The sequence below is a fragment of the Juglans regia genome, chromosome 16 (genome assembly GCF_001411555.2).
Source record: "Juglans regia cultivar Chandler chromosome 16, Walnut 2.0, whole genome shotgun sequence".
NCBI lineage: Eukaryota > Viridiplantae > Streptophyta > Magnoliopsida > Fagales > Juglandaceae > Juglans > Juglans regia.
Window position 1 is genome coordinate 27,957,241 of NC_049916.1, and position 27,115 is coordinate 27,984,355.

At 34.8% G+C, this 27,115-nt stretch overlaps 3 protein-coding genes across 5 annotated transcripts; 2 read left to right on the forward strand and 1 right to left on the reverse strand.

Moving 5' to 3' along the window:
- The first annotated feature begins 7,319 nt into the window (after window positions 1-7,319).
- Window positions 7,320-10,776, forward strand: LOC109013564 (D-3-phosphoglycerate dehydrogenase 1, chloroplastic-like). The gene is made up of 5 exons (XM_018995709.2): window positions 7,320-8,042; window positions 8,618-8,994; window positions 9,070-9,180; window positions 9,262-9,357; window positions 9,910-10,776. Exons 1-5 carry the CDS (start codon window positions 7,505-7,507, stop codon window positions 10,579-10,581), a joined length of 1,794 nt encoding a protein of 597 aa, XP_018851254.1. The 5' UTR covers window positions 7,320-7,504; the 3' UTR covers window positions 10,582-10,776.
- Window positions 10,777-12,917: 2,141 nt separating this feature from the next.
- On the reverse strand, window positions 12,918-20,388 carry LOC109013566 (sodium/proton antiporter 1-like). 3 transcript variants are annotated; one of them, XM_035686312.1, is made up of 11 exons: window positions 20,262-20,388; window positions 20,033-20,162; window positions 19,161-19,276; window positions 18,920-19,048; window positions 17,480-17,656; window positions 15,267-15,373; window positions 14,813-14,933; window positions 14,314-14,375; window positions 13,900-14,202; window positions 13,424-13,718; window positions 12,918-13,336 (listed from the first exon to the last, which is right to left on the reverse strand). In XM_035686312.1, exons 2-11 carry the CDS (start codon window positions 20,049-20,051, stop codon window positions 13,190-13,192), a joined length of 1,476 nt encoding a protein of 491 aa, XP_035542205.1. In that variant the 5' UTR covers window positions 20,052-20,162; window positions 20,262-20,388; the 3' UTR covers window positions 12,918-13,189. The 3 variants fall into 3 exon arrangements, with proteins under 3 accessions (XP_035542205.1, XP_018851255.1, XP_018851256.1); XM_018995710.2 differs by having other exon boundaries at window positions 20,252-20,388; XM_018995711.2 differs by having other exon boundaries at window positions 19,161-19,289; window positions 20,033-20,388.
- Window positions 20,389-24,146: 3,758 nt separating this feature from the next.
- LOC109013562 (stress enhanced protein 1, chloroplastic-like) lies at window positions 24,147-26,673 on the forward strand. Its single transcript, XM_018995707.2, has 4 exons — window positions 24,147-24,333; window positions 24,416-24,526; window positions 25,873-26,057; window positions 26,377-26,673. The coding sequence occupies exons 1-4, from the start codon at window positions 24,285-24,287 to the stop codon at window positions 26,479-26,481; spliced, it is 450 nt and encodes a 149-aa protein (XP_018851252.1). The 5' UTR covers window positions 24,147-24,284; the 3' UTR covers window positions 26,482-26,673.
- The last annotated feature ends 442 nt before the right edge of the window (window positions 26,674-27,115 follow it).

Genomic DNA, 27,115 nt, shown 5'->3' on the forward strand with positions numbered 1-27,115 from the left:
TAGCATGGCTTTTAATATATATATTAATTCACATTGATTTGTAAAGAAATTGATTTTTATAATTCTCTTTATAGATCAAAACATCTCAACAAAATTTAAAAACTACATGGATTCACAGACAAACTGTAGACTGAATATACATTGACATGATTTAAAAACCAGCTCTGCTACAGGCAACCGGGGGTGGGAATCCCCAGGGAATCGATATGCCACGTAGCAGGTATAATAATAAAATTAAAAAAAATTAAAAGAAAAATATATTGAAACATAAGAAATTTTGTGAAACAACAGACTAAATTTTCTTTCTTTTCGGTTTTACAAGCTAAGCTCACCCTCGTTCCAACAACTCCATTTCTTCTACAACCTCCTAGTGAGGTAAAACGAAAGCCCCCAACCCTTGCTTAGGGCTCCCAAGCTTATTGTTGGCTCGCCTGTGCTTTGTCTATGCTTTCGTGGAGAAGCTTATTTTCTTCTATAAAATGATGGGTAAGGTAAAACGAAGAGAGGCAGAGGACGGAGGTACAGGCGTCCCTCCTTTCCATGACAAGCTTTGAGTTTGTCTAATAGGAGCTTGCATTTATCAATCTGAAAGGGAAACAATGAGAACATTTATAACTTGTAATAGTTAAGAATCAATACTTAGAAGAAGATGCAAATAGCACCTGAAGGTTGTTGGGATGATATGAGTTGCTATAACGAAAACTAACATATTATTTCCTTTACTGCCAGAAAATATAGAATTTGTGGATTTTTTTTTGGTCGATTTTTTTTTTTAATATATCTCAGCTTTTGGGAATTTGAATTCACTCATTTTTCACCTAAATCACATAAATAATAAAACTGTTGTTTCTTTCTGCAATAAAACTATGTGAAATCTTTTTCTCTCTCTATGTTTCTTTCTTCTTTTTTGTTTCTTTCTGGGTTTCTTGCAAGCTTACGTTTGCCTTATGCTTAAATACCATAGCCCCTTGTTCTGAAATCATGGTGATCAAATCTAAGAAATAGAAATCAATTGGCCTTCAAACAACCCACAGTAATGTCCCCGTTGAGATGGAGAGTGATGGATTTAAGGTTAAGATATGAAGAGTAAGAGGAAGGAGAAAACAAAATGGAGAGGGAGAGGGAGAGAGAGAGAGAGAGAGAGAGAGAGAGAGAGAGAGAGAGAGAGAGAGAGAGAGAGAGGGGGGGAAATGAAATTTCTAGAGAGAGAAAGGAGGGAACAAAATTGAGAGGAGAGGAAGAAGAAAATAATATAGATGAAAAACACATTGTTTTATTAAATGACATAGACATACCGATTATGTAAGGCGGTTGTATCTATCATTTTTCTTTAAAAAATTTCCTACCATTGTGTCAAGCAAAAGACTTCACTCACATCCCATACAAAATCTTCTTGTAATATTTATTATTAGTGTAGCAAGTATGTCAACATCTATCACATCCATTATAAAAATGATTAGTTAAGTTGGTATTAAGATTGTTGGCTTGGCCTCAATGCGTGTGTACATTTGGATTATTTCAAATTTTTGTGAATAGAAATGAAATTATACATTAATAATAATAAAATAGTTTGAGTTAAAATATCTTTTACGTTTTGAAAAATGAAAGAAAAAAAAAATTGAATAAAAATATTATAAAATTAAAAAATTATTTGAATATTATTTTTGAATGATATTTTTATTTTGAAGGTTGAAAAATTATATTTATTAATTTTATTAAGTTTTGAAGTTTGTAAAAGTTGTAATGATTATAAAATAATTATAAAAAATGAATATTTAAAATTAAAAAAATATTTTGTATTCACTTGATGGTTGAAAATGAAGTTATGATAAATTTTGAAATTTTTTTATTTCATCTCATCATAATTGGGCTTGTTTGGAAATAAATTTTATCCCAAAATTCATATATCACTCATCTCCTTCTTAAATATAATTTAAATACAAATTTTTTTAAACTAATCATTACAACTAACAAAAAATAAAAAATAATTCAACTTTTTCAAATAATCAAACAAAAAAAATATTATAAAATTCTATTCTAACAATATTTTAACTCTATAATATTTTTTATTCAATTCTTTCTCTTTCCTTTCCCAAAACTCAAAAAAATATTCAACTCAAACTATCTTACTATTATTCACACATTATCTTACTATTATTCACAAAATTCTCATATCATCTCACTACCTAAACATTGTTGGGGTGCATGTGGAGACTAGTTTTGGAGCTGAAAATCGAGAAACAAAATGTTTGCTTGATGTGCGCTCGACATACGCTAGAGCAAAGCTTAACTCGTGAGTTTGTTCGAGTCCCGCGCAATAGTGAACTCGAGCGAGACACAAACTCTAGTGTTCGCTTGAATCCCGCTTGACACCCTGCTAAAGTCAATGTTGATTTGATCATTCGCTCGATACATACTCGACATTCCGGTTGAGCGAATAAGTAGATTTTTCTAGATTAGGGTTTCTAGCGCTGTTTGATATATATATGTCATATTTAACTTATTTTGTACGACTTTCAGCATATTTTGAGAGAGAATAATTGTCTAGTGAATGCATATTGTGTGAGAGAGCAAAAAGCTTTAGAGAATGTGAGTTGAGATTGAGTAATTGTAACCTCCTCTGGTTAATAAGATTTTTGCAGATTTGTAGATGTAGGCAATTTGCCAAACCACATATATTGTGCGTTGTGTACTTGATTGTGATTGATTTTACTTTATTTGTTATCGTTGGTGTGTGTGTTTTGCATAACATTACACAACAATTGGTATCAAGAGGCAATGTCAGATTTGAAGGAGAATGATAGCTAGAGATAAAGTGAACGCACTCGAGATCGAGAAGTTTAACGACACTGATTTTAGGTACTAGAAGATGCAGATCGAGAACTATCTCTATGGGAAGAAGCTCCACCTTCCACTATTGGGAAAGAAGCCGGAGAGCATGGATGATGCTGAGTGGACCCTGTTAGATCGACATGTTCTAGGACTTGTTCGGCTGACCTTAACCAAACAATGGCACATAATGTCAGTAAGGAGAGACCATAGTGGATTTCATGACGATTTTGTCAGGTATGTATTAAAAGCCACGACAAACAATAAGGTGCACTTGATAAAAAATTGTTCAATCTGAAAATGTCGGAAGGTAGTTTTGTAGCCCAGCACTTGAATGAATTCAATGCGATCACAAATCAACTGTCTTCTGTAGAGATTGAGTTTGATGATGAGATCAGAGTGTTGATTTTGCTGGCATCGGAGCCAAATAGTTGGGAGGTCATGAGAATGGTTGTGAGTAGTTCAGTCGGTAAGATGAAATTGAACTACGATGACATACGTGACATGATCATTGCTGAAAAGGTACGTAAGAGAGACTCAGGTGAGTTCTCGGGTTTAGGATCTGCCCTGAATGTTGACAATCGGGGTAGAGGACATGACAGGTCAAGCTCCAAGAGTAGGGGAAGAGCAAGATGAGATCTGGGTAGCAGATCACGTGCTGAAGTTGTGGCAAGCCAGGCCACATCAAGAAAAACTGCAGGAATCAAGAAAGTGCTAAGGATGATGCTGTGAATGTAGTGGTAGAAGAAATTCGTTATGCCTTACTTCTTGCAATGCACAGTCCAATTGATGATTAGGTGTTGGATTCAGAAGCTTTGTTCCATAGTATCTCATATCGAGAAATCATGCAGAATTATGTTGTTGATGATTTTGGGAAGATGTATGCTGCTGATGGAGAGACACTGAATGTAGTGTGAGTGAGTGATGTGCGCATTACACTTCCAACCAGGAGTGTGTGGACTTTACAGCAAGTCAGACAAATTTCAGATCTGAAGAAAAACATGATTTCTGTGGGACAGCTTGATGACAGTGGTTATGCAGTAGCGTTCTTTGGAGGAGCATGGAAGATCATTAAGGGTGCACTGATCTTATCGCATGGTAAGAGATCTAACTCGTTGTATTTAACATCAGGATTCAGTGATGTGCAGGAAAATACAAGAGTGCAAAAAGGTAGGTTTGATTGCGCGAAACATGTGAGGAAGCCAAAGGGAGTCAGCTTTGTCGTTCCTTATGAAAGTCTGAGAAAGTTGATTAAGGTTGTCAAGATCGGTTCGAGACTGGATACTCCAAGTGTAGTGTATGTGGAGTCTGGTTTTGGAGCTAAAAATCGAGAAACAGAGTATTTGCTTGATGTGCGCTCGAACGAAACTCAACCCGTGAGTTCGCTCAAGTCTCACGTGACAGTGAGTTCAAGCAAGACACAAACTCTAGTGTTCGCTCGAGCCAATATTCATTTGGTTGTTCGCTCGATGCGCGCTTAACACTCCGCTCGAGCGAATAACACAGATTTTACCAGATTAGGATTTCCAACGCCGTTTGATATATATGTCGTATTTTACTTGTTTTGTACGACTTTTAGTATATTTTGAGAGATATCAATTGTCTAGTGAGTACATATTGTGTGAGAGAGCAAAAAGTCCTAGAGAGTGTGAGTTGAGATTGAGTGATTGTAATCTCCTCTGGTTAATGAGATTTCTACAACTCTGTGGATATAGGCAATTTGCCGAATCATATATATTGTGCATCGTGTGCTTGATTGTGATTGTTTTTATTTTATTTGTCATCGTTAGTGTGTGTGTTTTTGTTTTGCACAACATTACACAACAAATGCAACCTCCAAATGAGTCTAAGGTTGTGTTTCGATAGCGATGTGATCTCATATATTCTGTGAATAGTAATAAAAAAGTAATAAAAAAATAATGATAAAATATTAAATAATAGTAAATAATAATAAAAAGTAAATAAATAATAATAATAAAATAATAAATAATACCCAAACTAGCTCTAAGTAATAAGAAATTTTGTCCTCTAAGAATCCTTGTATTAAAGTAGGATTATTGATGGGTTCGGTTTGTTGTTAGATCATAATGGATTAAGTTGGTGTTGGTTATTCCCGAAGACATCAAACCAACTCCTAGAGATCCCACAAGTACAAGGGAGTAGAACAGAACTAATCTATTATTTTAAGGAGGCCCATGGGGACCAGTACCACAATTCGCACACTGTTGGAATTATTTGGATAGATAACTTTCCGACAAATTTCTCATACGTTTTGCTGCTTTGTCAAGGTACCCAATGCCTAATAAAAGATGTATTGACTATTGAGTGCCATTGGCCCAATTTGCATAAAGAAAATAGGGCCTACCCCAACCCAATTACGACATCCCATGTGGCTTTTTTCTTTTTTTAATATATATATATATATATGTATCATTGTATATGCTTTCTACTCACTAATCATATTTCTTACCTTACACGATAATATTTTAATTGAAAAGTTTTATCTTTCAAATTAAATAATTTAATTGAAATCAATAATGTAGAAAATATGTGTTATACACTGATTGTAAATAAAAATTTGTAGGGGATGATATGATGCGTGCACAATTTTCATTATGTACAATGGAAGACGTATCTACTTTGAATTTGAACAGAAACAAGATCAAATATCTAGTTTGTAGTCCAAGTGAAAGTGATTGCCATTTCCTCTATTTTCAAACCCCCCACCAACCCATAAAGCATATGCCATTTCCATTTCACTTGCTGCTTTTGTGACCGTTCCTACCACTCACTCGACTAGATGGGCGTGGTGGATGCATCCCCAAATATTGTTCACCAACCATTTAGGATGGAATTCAGTTTCTCTTTGAATTTTTATATTTGATTTAGGACTTATCTCCAACCATTTAAGTATAATTTGAATAGTAAAATGAGGTAAAATAATTTTAAATAAAAATTTAAATTTAAATAAAATGTTGTTATAATATTTTTTTAATATTATTATTATTATTTTAAGATTTAAAAAAATTAAATTATTTATTATATTTTATGTGAGAATTTATAAAAATTATAATGATGGATTGAGATTGTTTTAGTATCCAAATTAAGCCAGATTTTGTTTGAATTCAAATATGAGTTGAGATGATTTTATATGAATTGAATAAAATATTATTAGAATATTATTTTTAATATTATTATTATTTTAAAATTTATTATATTTTATATAAAAATTTAAAAAATTATAATAATAAAATAAAATAAATTGAGATAAAACCTGCCTAATTGTGCCGTGAATCTCACATCATTTGTAAAAAAAAAAAGAGAAATTATAAATAGCATCACCTCAACCAATGTGATCAAGCATAATCAAGGCTGCGAGTCTGTGGTTGGCAGCTTACCCACTTGGGACCCCCCGGAATTTGTAATTTTGTACGCAAGATGAGCCTACCTACCCAATTAACCATAGGACGTTGCTACGTCCACAATTTCTACCGAACACTCAAACATTTTTTTATTTTTATTTTTTTTACTTTTTCTTTCACTATTTTTTAAACTATTTAGATATTTTAAAAAAATCACATATTTATTTAAAAATATTTACTTAATCATTAAATAAATAAAAAATTAAAAAAAAAATTTCGGTATACCGAAATCTTATGTGAGAATAGTGTTTTCCTTGAGAATAAGGTGGGATTCTTGCCCCTGGATCTAGTTGCCGGTGAATCATCGATCAAAGAGCAGATTTTGAAGAGATTATTTTATCGATTTAAGAGAATTGTTATTAGATTAGTTAAAGTTAAATGATATTTTTTTATAAATATAAAAAAAATTTAACTTTTAATTATTCCATTCATATAAATCTCTACATTAGAATAGTTATTTTTTCATTACATAATAATAAAATAATATAAGATGAATTTGATTTTAATTATTCACATTAAATCTCCACATTAAATTATATATTTATTTATTATATAGTAATGAATAACTAATAATTTAAAAAATATTTAATTTTTTAATTATTAGTTTATTTTATTTTATCATATTTTATTATTTATAATATTATATATTAATTAGTAATCATGTTCTAATTAAATTATAGATTAAAAATAAAAACTAGAAAAATATTGATAAAGACTTTAGAAAAAAGAAATAAATAATATAAAATAAATTTGATAAATAAATAATATCTTTTAAATTTAAAAATAATTTTAAAAATTATTATATTTAAAATATAATTATTTTAATATAATATATTTTATAATTTAATAATTAAATTCTCGTTAAATTTAACTTTTAACTGATATGCACTGGATCACTTGATCAAAGCGCCAGTAGCCGTTTAATGATTTGGTGGGATCTAAAGGTATCTTGCCTTGTGTCTTGACTCACAGTCAGGTAACCATTTTCGACCCCAACTCTCACCATCAGGAGCGCGTGTGGAACTACAATTTTCTCACTCAAGCTATAAAGCATAGCCAACTTCCAACCATGCCAGTTCGGATCTGTCTCGGGCTCTAATAAAACACATTCATCGTACTGTGTAACCCCTTCCACACTCACTCACGTTCCTTTTTCTTATACTCCCCAAACCAAACCAGCCCGCCGCCGGCGCAAGTTAGCCTACCTAGTATCCCCCCCCCCCCAACCGGCCTGTACTTCCCCACCACCGGTTATGGCTACCTCCTCCTCCCAAACCCTCCGGACCCCATTTCTCAAGACGCCGTCTCTTAACTCTAAACTACCGCTCTACTCCGCGTTTTCAGTTGCGATCCATCCCACCCGCAGGTCAGTGAAGCCGCTCGTGGTGGTTGTCTCCGCGGCGGCTCTTGGCGGCAAGCCGACTGTGTTGGTGGCGGAGAAGCTGGGAGATGCCGGGATTGAGTTGCTGAAGGAGTTTGCCAACGTGGATTGCGCCTATAACCTGAGCCCCGAGGAGCTGTGCACCAAGATCTCGCTCTGCGACGCGCTGATCGTCCGGAGCGGGACCAAGGTGAGCCGCGAGGTGTTCGAGTCCTCGGCCGGGCGGCTCAAGGTCGTCGGGAGGGCCGGCGTGGGCATCGACAATGTCGATCTGGCCGCAGCGACCGAGCACGGATGTTTGGTGGTCAACGCCCCCACCGCTAACACTGTCGCCGCCGCCGAGCACGGTATCGCGCTCTTGACTGCCATGGCCAGGAACGTTGCTCAAGCCGATGCTTCTGTTAAAGCTGGTCAGTGTATATATTACCCTTTTTTTTACAAGGGTACTTGAATTGAATTTCTTCTGGACATTTCGTCGATTTGTTTTTTCGGTGCAATTAGGAAACGGGTTTGAAACCATTTTTTTAGTGAGTAGTCAGTTGTGTTTGGAATCTGGATGGCATTTGTTTGAGTGCTTTTGCATTGAAAAGCAGGGGAAATTAGTTTAGAAATGCATTTCTCATACAGATCTGCTTTCTTGCATTTTATATTCTTTAATTTGTGGGGTTATTGACAACTGAGTTTAAAAAATAAAAGCACGTCGACATGGTGAAAAATAGAAGATTTTGGGCGACCTTTTTATTTTCTCTTAGATCTCTGGATGAAAAATCGATACTTTGTAGGTGAAGGAAGGGATTTCACTAATTGTTGAGGTTCCCTAACTTGCTTATATTGATACCGGTTATTCTATAGATTGTTTTACTGTATTATAATATGTTTGTTTGTCAAGTAAAGATAAGTAATCACAAATATTTTTAAGATATTGGCTTCAGTTTCTGGTCTAGAAACATAAAGACCTATAAATTACACAAGTTTTTTATTCCAGGAAAATGGCAGCGGAATAAATATGTAGGAGTCTCAGTTGTTGGAAAAACACTTGCTGTGATGGGGTTTGGAAAGGTTGGATCAGAAGTTGCCCGACGTGCGAAGGGGCTTGGTATGCATGTGATTGCGCATGATCCATATGCCCCATCAGACCGTGCTCGTGCAATAGGAGTGGACCTTGTGAGTTTTGATGAAGCCTTAGCAACTGCAGATTTCATCTCTTTGCACATGCCTCTTACTCCTGCTACATCAAAGATTCTCAATGATGAAACTTTTGCGAAGATGAAGAAAGGAGTTCGGATTGTCAATGTTGCTCGTGGGGGAGTTATTGATGAAGAAGCTCTAGTGAGGGCTCTGGATGCTGGAATTGTTGCTCAGGTTCTTACATTCTCATGCTTGAAGAACAGATTCTTATTGTTGAGAAAGGTTCATAACATGGTCTATTTTTTATAGGCGGCACTTGATGTTTTCACACAGGAGCCACCACCAAAAGACAGCAAGTTGGTTCAGCACGAGAGAGTTACTGTGACCCCTCATCTTGGTGCCAGCACAATGGAAGCTCAAGTATGTTGAATGACCAGTATTTTTTATATGCGCTAGCTTTTTCTTTGACCATGTTAGCGAATATGTGGGCTTTATGTGCAGGAAGGGGTGGCCATTGAAGTAGCCGAAGCTGTTGTGGGAGCCCTGAAAGGGGAGCTTGCTGCTACTGCAGTCAATGCCCCAATGGTTCCTGCAGAGGTATTTATTTGTGTCATCTTTCTTTGCTCTCAATGTCAAGATCCAGAGTTTTATTTAAATCTCACTTTAGAATTTAATGTGGCCTCTCTCTCATTTCTTTTGTTTTATTGAAAAACATCCTGGAGTTATACGTGTATTGCATGGGCAGATTAGTTTTTGATAGTGAACAAGGTGTAATGCGGGTGTTAAGTAGACATTTTCTTTGCTGTGTGAGTTTTCTGTAGTTATTTTTTCTGAAAGTAAAGCCAATAGACTATAACAGTTTTAGTTTTATTACTTATAAAAAAAAAAAAACAGTTTTAGTTTTATTTGACAAAGGAGAAATCTACATCTTGCATCCTCGAGCTATCTTCATTTTCTTAATTTGCACCCTAAACTACCGAATTTTGATAAGTTGCCAATTTGTTGAAAATAGATAGCACATTGCAACCATGGTCAGAATTCTGGATCTGTACATATAAGGGTTGCAGATAACCATTACATGTGATGCATAAACTAGATTTCATTCAGTTACTTAGATTTCACAATTTTATCATTCCTTATCAACTGCAGGTGTTAACAGAACTGAAACCATATGTTGAACTTGCCGAGAAACTGGGTAGACTAGCTGTTCAATTGGTAGCTGGAGGAAGTGGCATGAAAACTGTTAAAGTGACCTATGCTTCTGCTAGAGGCCCTGATGATCTTGACACCAGGCTTCTTCGTGCCATGATCATCAAGGGTCTCATTGAGCCCATATCCAGTGTCTTTGTGAATTTGGTTAATGCTGATTTCACCGCTAAGCAGAGAGGTCTCAAGATAACTGAGGAGAGAATCAATCTAGATGGATCGCCCGAGAGTCCACTTGATTTCATCCAAGTCCAGATTGCCAATGTGGAATCCAGATTTGCCAGTTCTATATCTGAGTATGGGGAGATTAAGGTTGAGGGACGCGTGAAAGATGGGATTCCCCATTTGACAAAGGTAGGATCTTTCGACGTTGATGTCACTTTGGAAGGTAGTATTATACTCTGCAGGCAGGTCGATCAGCCAGGTATGATTGGAACGGTTGGGAGCATTTTGGGTGAGGAGAATGTGAATGTCAACTTTATGAGTGTTGGAAGGATTGCCCCCAGAAAACAAGCTGTAATGGCAATTGGGGTGGACGATCAACCTAGCAAGGAAGCTTTGAAGAAAATAGGCGATGTTCCGGCCATTGAAGAGTTTGTTTTCCTCAAGTTGTAGTGTCATCAATATTCCATCTTTCTTCCCTATGGCCCGCTGATGCGAATCACATAACCACATCCTACTGCCGATTTTGAGGATTTTTTTGTGTTGTAGCTTTGAGGAGAAGAGAACGTTAGTTCTGCTTTGCAATGAAAATTTTTGTGTTTTTAACGAGTTAGTAATTTCCTTTTAATGAAAGTTTCTGTTTCAATATTTGTAGCTGTAATTGTATTACTTGATAGATGCATGTTGTTGCTCAGGGCGTAGTCAGTCGGTCAGTTGAAACAATCGGTTTGGGGTCAACTATCCACCTGCCAGGAAAACTGACCCAACTTTCCATACAAAATCCCGGTGGCTGTTATCTCGAGGATAGTGGTAGGGTACGTTTGGGTAGTGAAAAGTGTTGAGAATGTTTGTGAATAGTAGTGAAAAAATAATGAAAAAGTAATAATAAAATATTAAATAGTAATAAAAAGTAGGTGAAAAGTAATTAATAATAAAAAAATAGATAAAAAGTAATAATAAAGTAAAAAATAGTAGTGAGAGTACTTGAGATATTCTCACTTGTCAAATATAGCCTGTAGCGTTCACGTCGGTTAGTAAAAATTTAGTTAAGTTTTAAATACTGATTGGATTGATAGTAGAGATGAGATGAGATTATTTTTGAATTTAAACAGTATCTTATTCAAGAAATATTTTTTCTACTACAAGTAAATATTCTTTTCTTTTAAAAAATACAGTATAATTATATCTATTCTTTTTAGTTTGTACCATTCCGTTTAGTTAATCTTTTTTAGCAATCAGATTCATGAAAATTTATCTGTTTTAAATTTATCAAATTTGGAAAAACGTACCTTTTTTTTTTTTTAAATAATCACATTTTTTTAGATAAATAGAAGATTTTTCTTTCTAATTATTATTCAACTCAACCTGAATGAAAGACAGTTTTAATACGAGGAAATGAAAATTTATATTTTATTTGAGGGGAGAGAAGATGAAGAAGAGAAAAACAGGTTTAACTTAGGGAAATGATATTTCCACCGTCAAATCTTACCGAGGATTTATACCGATTATTTTTTTAAATTAATGGTTAATGAAGTATTTTAATTTTTAATGAATTTATGATTTCCTTAAAAAAAAAGTTTAAGGAATTTAAAAAAGAAAAATTCTACTTACAACCGGCTGAGACAACCGTCGCGTAACCGAACGAATAAAAAATTTTATTTTTTAGCATATTTCCTTCTCTCTTCATTCCGTCGTCCCTCCTATCAATTTTTTCCTACCTCTTCTTCCTGTCATTCTCCCTTTCAGATTTCACTATTCTCCCCTTCCCCCTCCTCCCTCTTCTGCTTTTTCAAGATCTGTGGTAAGGAGATCAGTGGTTAGCTTGCCGGCGACTTGTGGACTGGAGCTGTTTTGGGAAGAAGAAAGTGCACAATTCAGTGCAACCCACAATCACAAGAGCTCCCAGTTCTAACAATGGCACGGCCTCAAACAATAGCCCGCCTTCGAGATCATCCACCATTAGGCACCAGGCCTCGCTCATTATGAGGCGCCAGAGGAGTGGAACCTCATCCAAGCACGCAGACAGGCTGATGAATTTTCACTAGCTGAGCTCGCAGAAGCCACCAACAGTTTCTTCCTACAGAACAAGCTCGGTGCTGGAAGCTTTGGCATTGTATACAGAGGTAAATTAAATGATGGTCGCGAGGTTGTGATAAAAAGCGTCGAAACAGGCTCAAAGACGAAGAAGTTTCAAGAGAAAGAAAGCGCATTTGATTCAGAATTAGCCTTCTTGTCTGGCCTTCATCACAAACACTTGGTTAGGCATTGTTGGGTATTGCGAGGAAAAAGATGAAAGGCTCCTTGTCTCTGTGTGTATTTGAGCTTTGACCAGCTTTCGTTTGAAAGAAGAGAATGAAAAACAATGACAGCAATAGAAAAGGGGAGAGAGAGGCTTTTTCATTGGCAGGTCAGCATTAAGTAAGTTGCTAACTTTTTCATTGATAGATGGAAAAAGGATGGGAAGAGAAAGAGGGAGGAAATGCATAAAGTGGGACCCGTTTGTCAACCGGTTACATAAAGGTTGTGTATGCCGGTTGTATGTAGCGCTTCTGTTTAAAAAATGGGTGAAAACAAAGTTTGCACTGCAAAGTACGTGTCGTTGCCGATGAATGTCTGCCTTGCAAAATACATGGATTTCAACTATCTTATTTTATCATTATAACTTTTACAAATTTTTATATAAAATATAATAAATAATTCAACTTTTTTAAATCTAAAAACAGTAATAATATTAAAATATAATATTATAATAATATTTTATTTAACTTTTAACTTTCATCTCATCTAAACTCACTATCCAAACCTAACCGAAGACTCCCATTTTTCATTGAAGTCACCAGAATGTTAATGTTTGAGAGCACGAGATCTAAACAATCTGGTTTGTCTTGTATAGTAACTATGATGTTGATGTAACCAAGGTTTGGGGGGTTAAAAAGAAAGAAAGATCTATACAATCTAAATGATTCTTTTTTCAACTTTTCATCATTTGAGTATCCTATTATCAAACTTCACCTATGATCTATTTGCCATTCACTAGATTAATGCACACTGCCATATTTTGTTACTGCGTTGCTTGATGCCAAGGAAACGTCCTGGCGAAAGCTGGAACCTCTGCTGCTGAAGTCGTGGACAGGGAGATTGGGAGGTTATGTATTGCTAGGTAAGCACCAATTCCAGCAACATAGCCTGCAAAAGCAAAAGCGCTCACCTGCACAGAGGACAACGACTTCTTTTACTAGAAAAGAATAATATAATTTGGTAAAAAAAGAGTGTCTTCATAAAAGCAAGTCCATACCTTCCGCAGGTACCAAAAGAAATCGACCTTTTCCATCCCCATGAATGCAACTCCAGCTGACGAGCCAATAACTAGCATGGATCCACCAGTGCCAGCACAATACGCAATCAACTGCCAAAACACAGAATCTTGGGGAAAAGTGGAGAGATCATACATTCCCATTGCTGCCGCAACCAGTGGAACATTGTCTATAATTGCTGATGCAACTCCTATTGCACAAGCAATCACTTCAGTACTAGGAATATGACCATCAAGGTAATTTGCCAATTCCCGAAGAATCCCTGCAGCCTCAAGGCTAGAAATTGAAAACTCGAATTTGTTATAGTGCACAAGTAGTAACTTCAGGATGTTTCTAGTGCGTGTGTGCAGCCACAATAGGTAGCAGATACATGTTTTTCTAAAGTCATAATCATATACCATACACTATGAATCAGTTTATTGTGTAGCAAAAAAACCAGTAAACGAAACGTACTCACCTGCTAATGGACAAAAGGGTTCCAAGTATGAAAAGAGCTCCTTGATAGTCAATCCGTGATAAAGCTTCTGGTACTTTTAAATTTTGCCTTTCAGATTCACCATTGTGGATAGCATCAGTCAGAATCCAAAGAACTCCAAGTCCAAGTAGCATACCCATGTAGGGAGGCAAACCAGTTACGACCTTGAAAACTGGAACAAAAAACAAAGCTCCAATACCTACTGAGAAAACAAGCTGTCCTCGAGGAGCCATCTGTTCAGATGCCAAAACATTGGAAAAGTCCTGTTCCTTCCCATTAATGTCACTGCATGGAAGAAGAGACACTCATATCATTTCATCTGTAATCCAACAATTCAAATCCAACCTTTCAAGACTCAAATTCCCTGGCTTTGCTTTGACAACTCAGGAAGAGTACCTAGTCAGGGAAATAAGTGCCAGAGGGACAGCTAGAGAAACGACTGAAGGAACAAACAAGTCCTGTCAGAATAGAAAATGCTAGTTAAAACATCATCTAGTCAAAACGGTGCTTTTGTAATTGAAACAAGCCCAGTCATTGTAATTGAACAGGTATATCTCAAGTGATTGAAGAATCTAATTAAAGTGGCCCAGCAAGGGAGTTGGTAAACCTCATGCTTTATGAGATTTTCTTGTCGCAAACAAAAACCCCGGTTCAGGTCAGTAAATCTAATATTTAGCTATGTACACACATACATATTCAGCTCAGTAAATCTATATGCTTGCTTTTAATTTCTATTAACTTTGTTTTAATGACACAAGGCCGGGAAGGCAAATTAGCTAATCCAGATGTTTTAATTGGACCGCCTAAGTCTCCAACAAACAGATATACGAACATACAAAATAAGAGCAAGCATATTCTTTCATGGGATCAGTCTTTTAGGACGATGTTAAATGACCTTCATTGTCTGTAAAGTGGATAGTTGACCATGTATCCACAGCATAGTAGTGGTAACATCACCAATAGGCGTCCATGCACCACCTGCATTTGCCGCTATCACTACAACAGCTCCTAAAAACCTGCCAATAAAATCCAAAGAAGAAAGGAAGATTTACCAATCAAATCAATATCTATAAAAGAAAAATCAGCAACAGCTATATGATAATTTAGTAGACATAAGATAGCTAGTGGGCATCCTTTGTTTTCTTTCTTCTTTTTTTTTTTTTATTTTTTTTTTTTGGGTGGATATATATATATATATAGTTTAAACAAAAAAATAACTTGTATATTATTATAAATAATTTTATTTGAATGGACTGTACAAATCCAAGAGAAAATAGTAGAGCAGTAACATGCAAAACTCTTGATGATATCAAAACTTATTAGACAATTGAATAATAATCAGAACATACTTGCGAAATTCTGATGGAGGTACTAGTTTCCGCAATAATGACACCATGACAACAGTAGACGTCAGGTTGTCAAGAACAGAACTAAGTAAAAATGTTATAAAGCCAACCTGCAATTTTCAATACTGTGTCAAGTGCCATCCTGATAAAGTAAATATAATGGAGAAAAATAGGGCTGATATTGCAAACTCAAACTACAAAAAATTTCAAATATAATCTCTTAAGGTTCCCTGCAGTGAAATGCATAGCTGGAACGAGACAAGTAACGACTAATTTCTTTTGGAACTTAAATAGTTTCGGAATTTTTTCTAAAGAGGGACAAAACATCATTATTACGAAGGACAATTGACAAAATAACAGGAATCTTAAGAGTCTGTTCAAATAGAGTAATGTTACATATAATTATGAATTGCACAAGTGTCGCATAATCGTTTTAAAAAAAAATATGGTATATTATTAAAAAATTAATTTTTTTTATATAGATCCCGTATTTATTCACTTTTTTCAAAATAATTGTACGACGTTTTTTTTTTTTAGAAAGAGGATGGTACTTCAATTTTATTGATAGTCCTCACTTGTGACGAAGTGATTGTACGATACTTGCATACTCACAACTGCAACTATCATTTCTCGTCCAAATAACAGGAATCTTGAGACTTTAGTAATGACAAATGATTTATGTAGTTTTACAATTGAGTTTTATTACAAATCAGCAACTGTTCATATCACACACTCTCACACCTATAGTTTTTTTTCTTAGGGTGTAGGGGTAGGGCTGTAAATGAACCAGTCTGTTCGATAACCCACTCGGTACTCACTCGGTTAAACTCGAATTGAACTCGATTCGTGAAAAAAAAAAAAGAAAAGTTTATTCGTGAAAGCATATATCTGCTCAATTTGTAAATGATACATATCCGACAAAACTCGACTAAGGCTCGTTCAAGCCTGCTCGTTTATGCTCGAGTCGAACATTAACTCAACTCGATTAAAATTCATTCATATATTGATAAATATATATATACACCTATGTATATATACATATATATATTTATTAGTTAATAATATAAGCATGTCACTTTTATAATTAAATATATAATATGTAATCTAATTATATATGTCTATATAGTGAATATATTTCATAAGTATATTTTATAATTTGTATAATAATTAGTCGATAAAATTTAATAATTTCATATACTAGTATGTGGGAATCATATATGAAATAGATATATGCTATCATATTAAGTGTATGTATTAATAATATATGTAGGCATATAATATATTTTTATTTTAGATAAATATCAACTAGTTAGGTATTAATTATTTATAAATTTTTTAAAATTTTATAATTCAATAGAGGTTTTACTTGTTAGTTGTATAAATTCAATATTAGATTTTTTATTTATTTAATTTATTAATTATTAAGTCTTATTCAAAAAATAAAAACATAAACAATTCAAGCTTGAGCTTGAGCTCGGCTCGACTCGACTCGACTCGAACTCGTTTGCTGAATGAGCTCGAGTTGAGAGTTTAGCTTATTGAGTTGAGGTTGAACAAAAAATAAAAAAAATCTCGAGCTCGAGTTCGAGTATTTTGAGTCAAGCTGAGCTCGGCAAGCCAAAGATCGGTTCGGCTTGATTCGATTACAATCCTATATAAGGATGTTTTTCATAGTATATATGAGTATTTTTCATAAGGTGTAGAGTGTGGGATTGTGAATAGTGATTGATGAGAAAATTTTTTTTTTTAAAATTTGCAAGCCTCGTAGTAATCTTTTTAAAAAAGTGGATAAATCTAAAATCCACGTAAAAAATCTATGTTTTTTAAAGAGAGTATATAAGACTTGTATTACCTAATACTGTATCTAATGATTAGTAATAGGTAACCAAAAAATCGACTAATATCATGACTTTATATGACATTGGACCATAGGCAACAACTGTAATATAAACTCCAATAATAAACCAGATAAATAAAACTCCCACAGAAATCGAGATTGTCACAATATCTAAAAGAGAAATGATTTGTAAAAACTTCAAATAGACAAGTTTCATATAAATCTTTGTAAAAAAGTGGACCTTACTTTAAAAAAATAAAAGAAAAAAATTATTCTTTATTTGTGAAACTCATTATTTTATAAAAAGTTTATATGAAATTTGTCTATTTTGAGACTTATATATAACATTACTCTACCCAAAAAGAAACAGACTACTCACCAACCAGAGGAGAGTCCTTGGCTTTCGAGTGGTTATATTGTCGGTAATTAACTTAAAACCTTGATGAGCATTAACTATCTCTACAATAGCCATGGCGCCAAGCAAGAAAAACACTATTTCGCTGACTTGTGCAGTCGCATGTGTTAGCTCTGAAACGGCTATCTCAGTTGAAGGAGCCTGAACAAATCAAACACCCAAAGCATACTGCATAAAGTAATTTAACCAATATTTTTTTAACAGATAAAGCCACGTCTGTATAGTAAGAGTCATTGAGACAATGGGTTGTTGTATCAAAGGATGCTGAGAGCAAGCCATTGGAGGTAAGTGAATCAAATATATACAATAACTACATTAAAGAATACGGCTTACGGGGAAACCTATTACTTAGACCCTACTAAACATATTGAAAAGCATACAGTTGACTAGTATCATTAAAAATACAAATCCCTTGTCTGTCTCCCTTTGCTCGTGGGGGCTTCCTTGGAGAAAAAAACTCGTCTTGTTTTTAATAGTATTCCTATGTGCAGATAAAACAATGGTACTAAAAACTTTCGCCAACACATTCATATAAATGGGAATGGGACATAGACGAGAGATAGTCATGAATTAGTATAACATCTAGATAGCCATGGTGGTCCAAACAATAAATATTCATGACTTAGCTTTGTTGGAGGTAAATTGACTACGGCATTCCAATTACCGATATATATATTAAAAAAAAAAAAAAAGAGTTTGTATTCCAATTGAGTTCATAAATAAATACTTGACTTCGAGAATCGAGGGAGCCTTATCTTTGATGAAATTCATGGGCCTAACTCTTCTCATAAAACCAGTTGTATAAGAGAGGATTGCTTATTGCTTATAAACATGCTCAAGACCTTGTTCACAGTCAATGTGGGATTATTCCTCAACACCCTCCCTCACGTGCAGGCCAGTATTTTTTCTGGTCCTTGTCACGGGGTAAGTAGTGTAGGCCCACATTCGTCCTGTGGCAGGCTCTGATACCATGATTAAATTCATGGGCCTAACTCATCTTATAAAACCGGTTGTATAAGAGAGGATTGTTCATTGCTTATAAACATGCTCAAGACCTTGTCCACAGTCAATGTGGGATTATTCCTCAACAATCCTAACCACTATCGCATGGAAAAAGGTATATTCTAGGGGAAAAAAAAAAAAAAAAAAACCACCTTAAACTCTCAGAAGAACAACACTCCCAACATCCTGTTAAATCAAAATTATGGTTATAGACAAATTAAAAACTATTTCAGCACCCCTAATATATATGTAGCTAATGATTAACAATGTTTTTCAACAGCTTGATCTGATTTCACCCAATCTAAAGCTAAATACATATGATTTTTTTTTTTTACCCGTAGGTGTAGAGGTTGTGCCTGGACAATATGTCCGGCAATTTCAAGTAACAAATTATAATCTTACCCCGATGCTACGCGCAACCCATAAGCTCACGGCCATCAGTAATCCTATTCCACTTTTATTGAAGGCCAGAGAATGTTCAAAAATGATGCCTGCATAACCTATTCCAAATAGCAATGCCATCGCAACATCCTACAGCGCAAGATTTAATCTCATCATCAGAGGTTAGAACTCAACGTCCATAAATCCCCTTTCTCCTTAAGGCATGTAATTATCATGGGAAACCCACCAAAAAAAAATTTACCTCGATTCTATACACAACCCAGAAGCTCACGGCCATCGGCAAACCTACTCCACTTTGATTGAAGGCCATAGATTCTTCAAAAATGATGCCTGCATAAACTATTCCGAATAGCAATGCTATAGCAACATCCTATTAGAGCGTTAGTAGTGGGCTCGATAAAGTTAAATTTTAGTCAAAAAATAGCTAAAGTGCAAACTAAAATGTAAAGAATGAGTTCAACAAATGAATAGTAATTTTAACTTCAGATTATATCACTAGCTAAATTTGTTGAGCCAAAAGGAATGGCCAAATATTATTTTTAGACTAAAATATTATGTTTCCGCTGCTTACTTCTCTCTCATGCAAGTAAAAATGTATTACTTTTAAATATGAACTTTCAAGATAATTTCTTTATATATATATACTATATATTAAAATCTTAACTACGATTTCTAATTTTACAATACTTACTAGCTCAACAAATGCAATAGAATATTCGCTAGAGGTAAAATTTCTATTAGTTTTCTAAGTAACAAAAATTTATAAGTAAAATAAATAAAGAATATCGACTAGAATTAAAATAAAAAAATTTAAAGAATAAACTAGAATTAGAATTAAATAAATAAACAGTTCAAAATTAATATTTTAATATAATAGTAAAAGATTTATTAAGCCTGTTATTTGATGTTGTTAAAAAATGACTAGTTAAATTTATAAAATTAATTTTTTTAATTAAATTTTAACCAAAATTTATTGATCTCACTACTAATGGTACACAAGATTGACAAAATCAACCAGGGTTAGAACTCAATGTCCATTAGTCCCCTTTCTCTTCAAAGGTAACATGGGAAACCCACCAAGAAAAAGGACAAGGCAACGAGACAAAAATGAACCTGAATTGCAGCAATTCATGATTAGTAAATTGCCATTGCCCCTGTTGTAGCTGCCGCAACCATTCGAAGAGCTCTCAGCAAATCAGTCTTGGGCTGGTAGGCGGCTTCAAAATCGCGCGAACTCTTTCATCTAGTGAACATAAGGAATCACATGACTCAGACTTTGGTGTCACCCAAACCTCTAAAAGAGAAATTTTGATAGTAAGAATAAGCAAGAACCTCTAGTTACTTCTCAGATTTGGTTGAGCTTGCTGCTGCAGATAGGAAGAATAAATAGATGATGAGGTTGAGCTTTCCACACTTCCACACCGCTGGCCTTGTCTTCATCCCAAGCAAGAACCCCATGGACAAGCAATGTTGAACACCTGATCGATACACAGAGACGAGCCAAAGTAAGGAAGGAGGGACGAAACCACGGGGGGAGCCAGGGGCCCCCAAACATCTATAAAGACATTGAGCTTACTTTTCCTGTCTCCCTTTGACCTATCCCCCTCTAAAATAGTTAGCATCCGTGCTAACAAGTTAAAAAGAATGACATTTTTCTTTTAAGCACGAATTTGCCTTTTCTTCCTCATATTAATTTCCTTAATTCACACATTTTCTGTGTCTTTTTATAAATTGGCCATTACGATAATGGCTTCGTTCCTGCGAGGGAGTAGGGATTGGGTCTAAAGGACATTGGTACGAAGAGATGAAGAGAGAAGTAATCGCTTGTTGGTATTTTGGATTAGGTACAGGCAGACCCCAACCGAGAGAGGACAGTGGACACATCTGAGCTTTGCTTTTCAAGGCGGCATACTTAAAATGAAGTAGAGAACGAAGAAGGTGGAGGAGGAGCTGGCTTTGGGGCGTGTTTGGCTGAGTACATTGTTATTGATCAATGATACTGTCGTTGCTACTTGCATGGGTATTAAGCCGAATGGTTTGTGTGGAAAGTCTGGAAATAGTTGAGAGTCTGTTGCACGGTCAGTGACAGTACGGTAAGTCGGTAACATTAAATTTGTCGTGGTTGATGATGCTAATTAAGAAGCATTTCTCAATTAAGAACGGTAACGAGACGCTTACGATTTATCTACCGTCCATCTACCACTTCAGTCCACGTAACGTTTTTTTTTTTTTACTTTTTTTTATCTGCTTTCCTTTGAATTTCAAAAAGCATGTCAGTGCTCAAAATCTCTCTCCTCTTGGCGGCGACGAGCACCCTCTCCCCACTGTTCAACGGCGGCGACTCGTGACGAGAAGCACTTTCCCACACAATCTCTCTCTCTCTCTCTCTCTCTCTCTCTCTCACACACACACACACTGACACACACACAAGTCCCCCTCGCGTCACACCTCCCTCCTGCAACCCGAAAAAAATCCTCATCTTCATCACTCTCTCTCAAAACAGCATAATTTTTCACCGAGCTATGTGGGCTTTTTGGGTTTCTTATCTCACTAATTTCTCTACATCAAATCAATACACCAAAACAATATCCACATAAGTTGAAATAAGTTAATCTACAAGAGTAAAACTAGGGAGCTGGGCGACGCGGGTTGAAACAGAGAGAGCGAATGAGGAAGGAAATGAAATAAAAGATAAAAGAAGATGGCGACGGGGAGGGAGGAGAGCTGAGCGACGCGGGGGAGAGGAAACGCATTTCAAATGGGTCTGTTGTGAACTGGGTTTGGCTAGCGAGAGCCCGTAACGCAATCACAAACACTTTAATTATTATTCTTCACCCTATTATTATTATTTATCTATTTATATTACTAATCATTATTTTTCACTTACATTTTTTTATTATTAAATATTTTTTTATTATAATTTATAAATATTCCCTATTTTTAGTATTCAAACGTACCAATCTGTATGAGAGAAACGCGATGGGCCACCAAACAGTGGCTTGCTCTCAAGATTTTTTCAATTTACAAATTACCAAAACAAAAACAGAAAAAAGAGGGGCAATTCGATCGTCGAACCTTTTTATAACTACAACACCGACAAGAATATCAAAGCCAATCCAATCCAGTACTGATGGCAAAATGCCACAATTCAAAAGACTTGTAAAATACTTTCAATCTCAGAAGTCAGAACCTGCGGCCAAAGGCCAGGCTGAAGGAACTTTCGCGGCTGCCCAATTGAGAAATCGTTTCTTTCACAATTTTTCTTAATTTAATTTAACTTATTTTATCTAATTATTATATTTTTTTAAAATTTTTATATAAAATAAAATAAAAAATTTAATTTTTTTAAATCTCAAAATAAAAATAATATTAAATAAATATTTTATAATAATATTTTATTTAATTTTTAACTTTAATTTCAACTCATCTTATTTCATATAAGAAAACAAACGAAACTTAAATTGACTAGGTACAATCTTTTAAACCTATTACTGATAATAAGGGAATGGATAAAGATAAAAAATAAGATAGAAAATAGATAAACTAAAAGAAATTAATTCAAATTCTTAAAAGAAAAAATTTTACAAGATAAATTAGACTTAATTACTTCAAGGAAAAAAATTTCTATATAAGGAGGGGACTCTTCACAAATTGGGAGAAGCACTGTGTCTCTCTTTATTTATTTTTATTTATTTATTTATTATTATTATTTTATGGATAAATTAAGGATGTACAAGAACAGACCAAATTGCCACAACCGATTGGAACCGACGAAGAACCGGCCGACATGCGGTAGATATTTGCTCAAACCAAGTTGGCCGGTTCGATCCCAGTTTGAACCACTATCAAACTGCCGAACCGGCTGATGGTATATATAAGTTTCAGTCTTATATAAGTAGAACAACATCGTTTATACATATAATTGTGTTTTAAATATAATTGAAACAACGTCATTTAGTATTAAACCAAAAATTATTGATCATTTTATTCTTAACCTATGAAAAATAAATAAATGGAACGATACTGTTTGATTCGATATTATATGGTCTCCCCCTCCCCCCGGCGGGGGATTGAATCTAAATCTAAACTTGAGTCTCTTGATTGTGAAGGTGAGGAAAGATTTTTTGAAGATTTTTATGAGATCTCTCGGCTGCACAGCTTCAGCGTTGCACATAGCTAAATCTAACTTATTGGATGTTCCCAGGCGGCAGAGTACTTGGGACTTGGATTCATCTACTTTTGGATCTTTGTGAGGTACTTGTGGATGATGTAAAAGACATTTCACACTTTTGAGACGAACTAGACAGCTCTAGTTCCACCGATATGGCAGAAATGTGCAAGGAATTGCACTTCTTCATCAACACTTCAGAGCTTTTTTTCAGCTTTGTTCCTCTCTGCAAGCAATATCCCTCTTAGGCACTCACAGTTCTCGAGCCGCCCGCCTCTCCTCCTGCTAGCACTAATTCAGATCACAATGTAATATTTAAGAAAGAAAAAAAGATAAGATGCTAAGAAATTGGTTTTTCTTCCCCTTTCAACTTGTGTAAATAGAGAATGTGCAAAAACACTTTTAACTCATCTTTGAGGAAAAATAAAAAACTAGCCAACTTTGTGCATGCCCTCAATTATAAAAAAGAAAAGAGGGATTAATTTTAATAAATCTGGGCTAATTTAGCCAACTCTAAGTGTCTTTAATAAAAATATGAACTGAAATAGTTTCAGATAAATTAAATAAAATATTATTTTTTAATAATATTATTATTTTAAAATTTAAAAAATTAAATTATTTATTATATTTTATATAAAAATTTTAAAAAATTATAATAATAAGATGAAATGAATTGATATCTCCCTAAACCAACTTTATTATTTTCGTTTTAACAACTCACCAAAAAGAAAATCTTAATTATGATTTACGCAACATTGTTGATGTGATGTGTATAGATTAATTATAAAAAAACTAATTTACTGAGAAAAATATTTTGCATTATGCATTCAGATCATTTCTTTCGAGAAAAGTAAGATTATATAAAAAAATATTATTTTTTTAATAATTAATTTAAAAAAAAAAAGAGTGAAAAGAACTAAAATTATATTTAAGATTATTCTAATTAATAATTAATATTTAAAAAAACATTGTCGCTAGTTCTGTCCAAACCTTATTGCCTCTCATATTTCAAAAAACAAAAATGTTCCAATACCACCCAAATTCTGAAGTAGGTATGGTACACGTGTCACATTCCCATCTCCGCATTCTGAGTAGTCGTCATCTATCAGTTGATACAGTTCTATCTTCACAAAGTTCACTTCATTTCGATTGCAGCCGAGAGGCGAACTCCGTGGCGCCACTGTCAACTCCTCTCCAATGGCCTTTGTAGCTCCAATCTCAGCGTCTCTCTCCCTTTCCTTTAGCGGTAACTCTCTCTCTCTTCCCCTCTCCCTTCGGGTTCTAGAGTTCCCATTTGTCTGGGATAATAATGGTAGATATTGTGGCAGATGTTCGTGCTTTTAGCTCTGCCATGGCCAAAGCCCCTGCTGCAACTCCTCGGCTTCCTCTTTCTAAATGCTCACCAACTGGGTCTTCCTTCTCTACCGGTTCTCCGCTATGTAAGGATTCTAATGTTTTTTCCCCCATTTCATCCAGTTTTTCTTATTGAGATATTATATACGTCTTTAAAAACGAAATTTTGAAATGTTGCACAACTAGTTGGAATCCAAAACTTCTTGTGAAATAAATCACTTTTAAAAGGTGAATATGCAAGCACCCTCAAGGTTTTATAATGAAAGAAATTACTGCACAAACAAGTATCTTATATGGGCTGGAATGATTACCTTAATTTAAAACTTACGAAATACTACCGAGGCTGTATGTGCGGCTGTTGTCGGTACAACTTGTTCAATAGAACAAAATTGCAAGCTTGTGAGTTACTGCCCATTATGCTTAAGCGGGTAAGCAGTACTTCCCCTCTCTTCACAACTATTTTTGGGAAAAAGAAGTCGCAGTTTCAGTATAATTTGCTTAAATTTGTGTCATATTTACGTATGGCCGGGATTCTGTTGACTCACTTTAAATTGACTATCCGTTTCCTTCTTTTCCTGCTAGGATTTGAAATCTTGTATTTTACACATCCATGCGATCGAGTCTTACATGTCATGGTTTTGGCACTAACCCAGTAGATCTAAGTTTTCAAGAGAGTGCTTTGGATATTAGTCTTATTCATTTCCCCTTAAAGTTGCTTTGTTTGACGTCGCATTGGGCTTCATTAGAATTCCATATTTTTATACGTGTATGTTATACTTGTCAAATAATCCGTGCTTTATATTTGGAAGACCAAGAAAGTGCTTTCAAAACGCATAAATTACATGCTACCTCATAGAACGTGTTGTTATGTTAGTCATCGTCTCTCCTTAAGAATCTACTACTTTGTCCTAGTTCTTATGAGCTCATGAGCTTAATGTGGTTTTGAATGCTTACTTGACAAGACCTCTACAGATTTGATTTTATTAGATTTTCATTGCTCTGAAAGCTTAAGAGTGCATATATGTCATCAACATTCACTACAAGAAAATTATTTATTTGTGACCATTTAATTCTAGCGAAATGATTATTTACAGTCAAAATGATTCTGTTTTAGTCACAAATAACTTTTTCGCCGTAATTAAATGGCCACAAAAACTTATTTTTCTTGTAGTGATTCCTGTCTAAACTTGGTCATTCTTCCCCTTCTTTGATTCTTTTCTTTCATTCTCTTAAATGGTACTCCGGCTTTTCTATTCTCAATCCCCTTATTTTCTGTATGGATGCTATATATATAAGACAACATACAAAAAGAAAAGTTTGAACTATTTGTAAGTTTAGTGCCAAATTTCCTCTTTAGTCTTGGAGACTGAGGGATCATTTTCTTAACTTTTAAGTTAAGCGGGTGGGAGCTGATGCTTACTTCCATCTGTAGTGATACGAAGAACTTATTGTCAAAAGAAGCCTGCCCTCAAAGCTATGCGGTCATTTTCCATCAGATGTGAGCAAAGTAGCAAGGAGGCAAACGGTAATGTGGATGTATGGCTAGGCCGGCTTGCAATGGTTGGCTTTGCAGCGGCTATTAGTGTTGAAATAGCAACAGGCAAGGGACTCCTGGAGGTATGTTACGTACAGTAATTGGCTTTGCTGAGGCTCTTAGTTTAATTTCAAGGCTTGTTATTATTGCCATTTGTCAGTGTGTTAGTGAGCTGGGATACAACTTGCAGTTTTATATATAAAGCCCAATCAACAAAAGTATCTCACCTCCCACCCTTCTCTCTTCCTCTGTCTTTATGCAGGGAGGAGAAAAACAAGCACACAAAACCATTTTTTAAGTTTTATTTGCTTATCAAATATTAAGAGAACAATGCAACTGTCATAAACAGTTATTTTATAAAATGCTTGTATGTCTTATTATTATTATTATTTTTTTTTACAGAATTTTGGGCTCACATCACCCCTGCCTACAGTAGCCTTGGCAGTTACCGGATTGGTGATCGTTTTAACTGCAATTTTTATCTTCCAGTCTGCTTCAAAAGATTGATCGCGTTTCAGCTAGGTTGCTTCATTTTGTAAAGTTTCTAATTCTCTGTTCTTAAAAATCTACTCTTCTTTTGTTATGGAAACTGTATGCAAAGGCCAGTGCTTTATTCCACGTGTTTACTATTTTCCAATGCAATACTGAACGTTTTGTCCAAATTTATGCTCTCTTTATAAAATGTATTTGTTAGAATTATAGTACTCTTATAATACTCTTATTCAATAAAATTAAAATACCGACCTTTTCTTTTTTAATCTTTTTTAAAAAAATACAATACTCTTATCCTTGTGCCAGAGCATGAAACAGGATACGAAAAATTGGATAAGAGGAGACAAAATTGATGAGATAAACATTGATTTTGGATTTTGATAAAAGAATAATTATTCTTATCAGTTACTATTTATTATCTCACATCTCACTCTCCGTGAAAAAAAAAAAAGGCATTTTAATAGTACGGCAATTTTTTCAAATAAACTAGATGATTGGATTGTATATCTCAAATTAGTCTCAATCGCAAACTCAAAGAAGCAGAAAACCTTGATCTGAAATCCTTATTTTATCTTGTTCAAAAGATTCAAAACGACCCGATCTCCCTCTCTCACCGTTGCCAGCCACAATCAGCTTTGATCTCCGCACT

Excerpts from the sequence above, each read along its gene's own strand:
- LOC109013566 (XM_035686312.1), bottom strand. Across the intron at positions 14,376-14,812 it reads CCACTTTACAGACAATGAAG|GACTTGTTTGTTCCTTCAGT; the intron begins GTCATTTAACAT and ends CTATTCTGACAG. Across the intron at positions 13,719-13,899 it reads ACCCTTTTGTCCATTAGCAG|CCTTGAGGCTGCAGGGATTC; the intron begins GTGAGTACGTTT and ends TTCAATTTCTAG.
- LOC109013562 (XM_018995707.2), top strand. The coding sequence starts at position 24,285 with ATGGCCTTTGTAGCTCCAATCTCAGCGTCTCTCTCCCTTTCCTTTAGC. Across the intron at positions 24,334-24,415 it reads TCTCTCCCTTTCCTTTAGCG|ATGTTCGTGCTTTTAGCTCT; the intron begins GTAACTCTCTCT and ends ATATTGTGGCAG. Across the intron at positions 24,527-25,872 it reads CTCTACCGGTTCTCCGCTAT|TGATACGAAGAACTTATTGT; the intron begins GTAAGGATTCTA and ends TTCCATCTGTAG.
- LOC109013564 (XM_018995709.2), top strand. The coding sequence starts at position 7,505 with ATGGCTACCTCCTCCTCCCAAACCCTCCGGACCCCATTTCTCAAGACG. Across the intron at positions 8,043-8,617 it reads CGATGCTTCTGTTAAAGCTG|GAAAATGGCAGCGGAATAAA; the intron begins GTCAGTGTATAT and ends TTTTTATTCCAG. Across the intron at positions 9,181-9,261 it reads CCAGCACAATGGAAGCTCAA|GAAGGGGTGGCCATTGAAGT; the intron begins GTATGTTGAATG and ends CTTTATGTGCAG.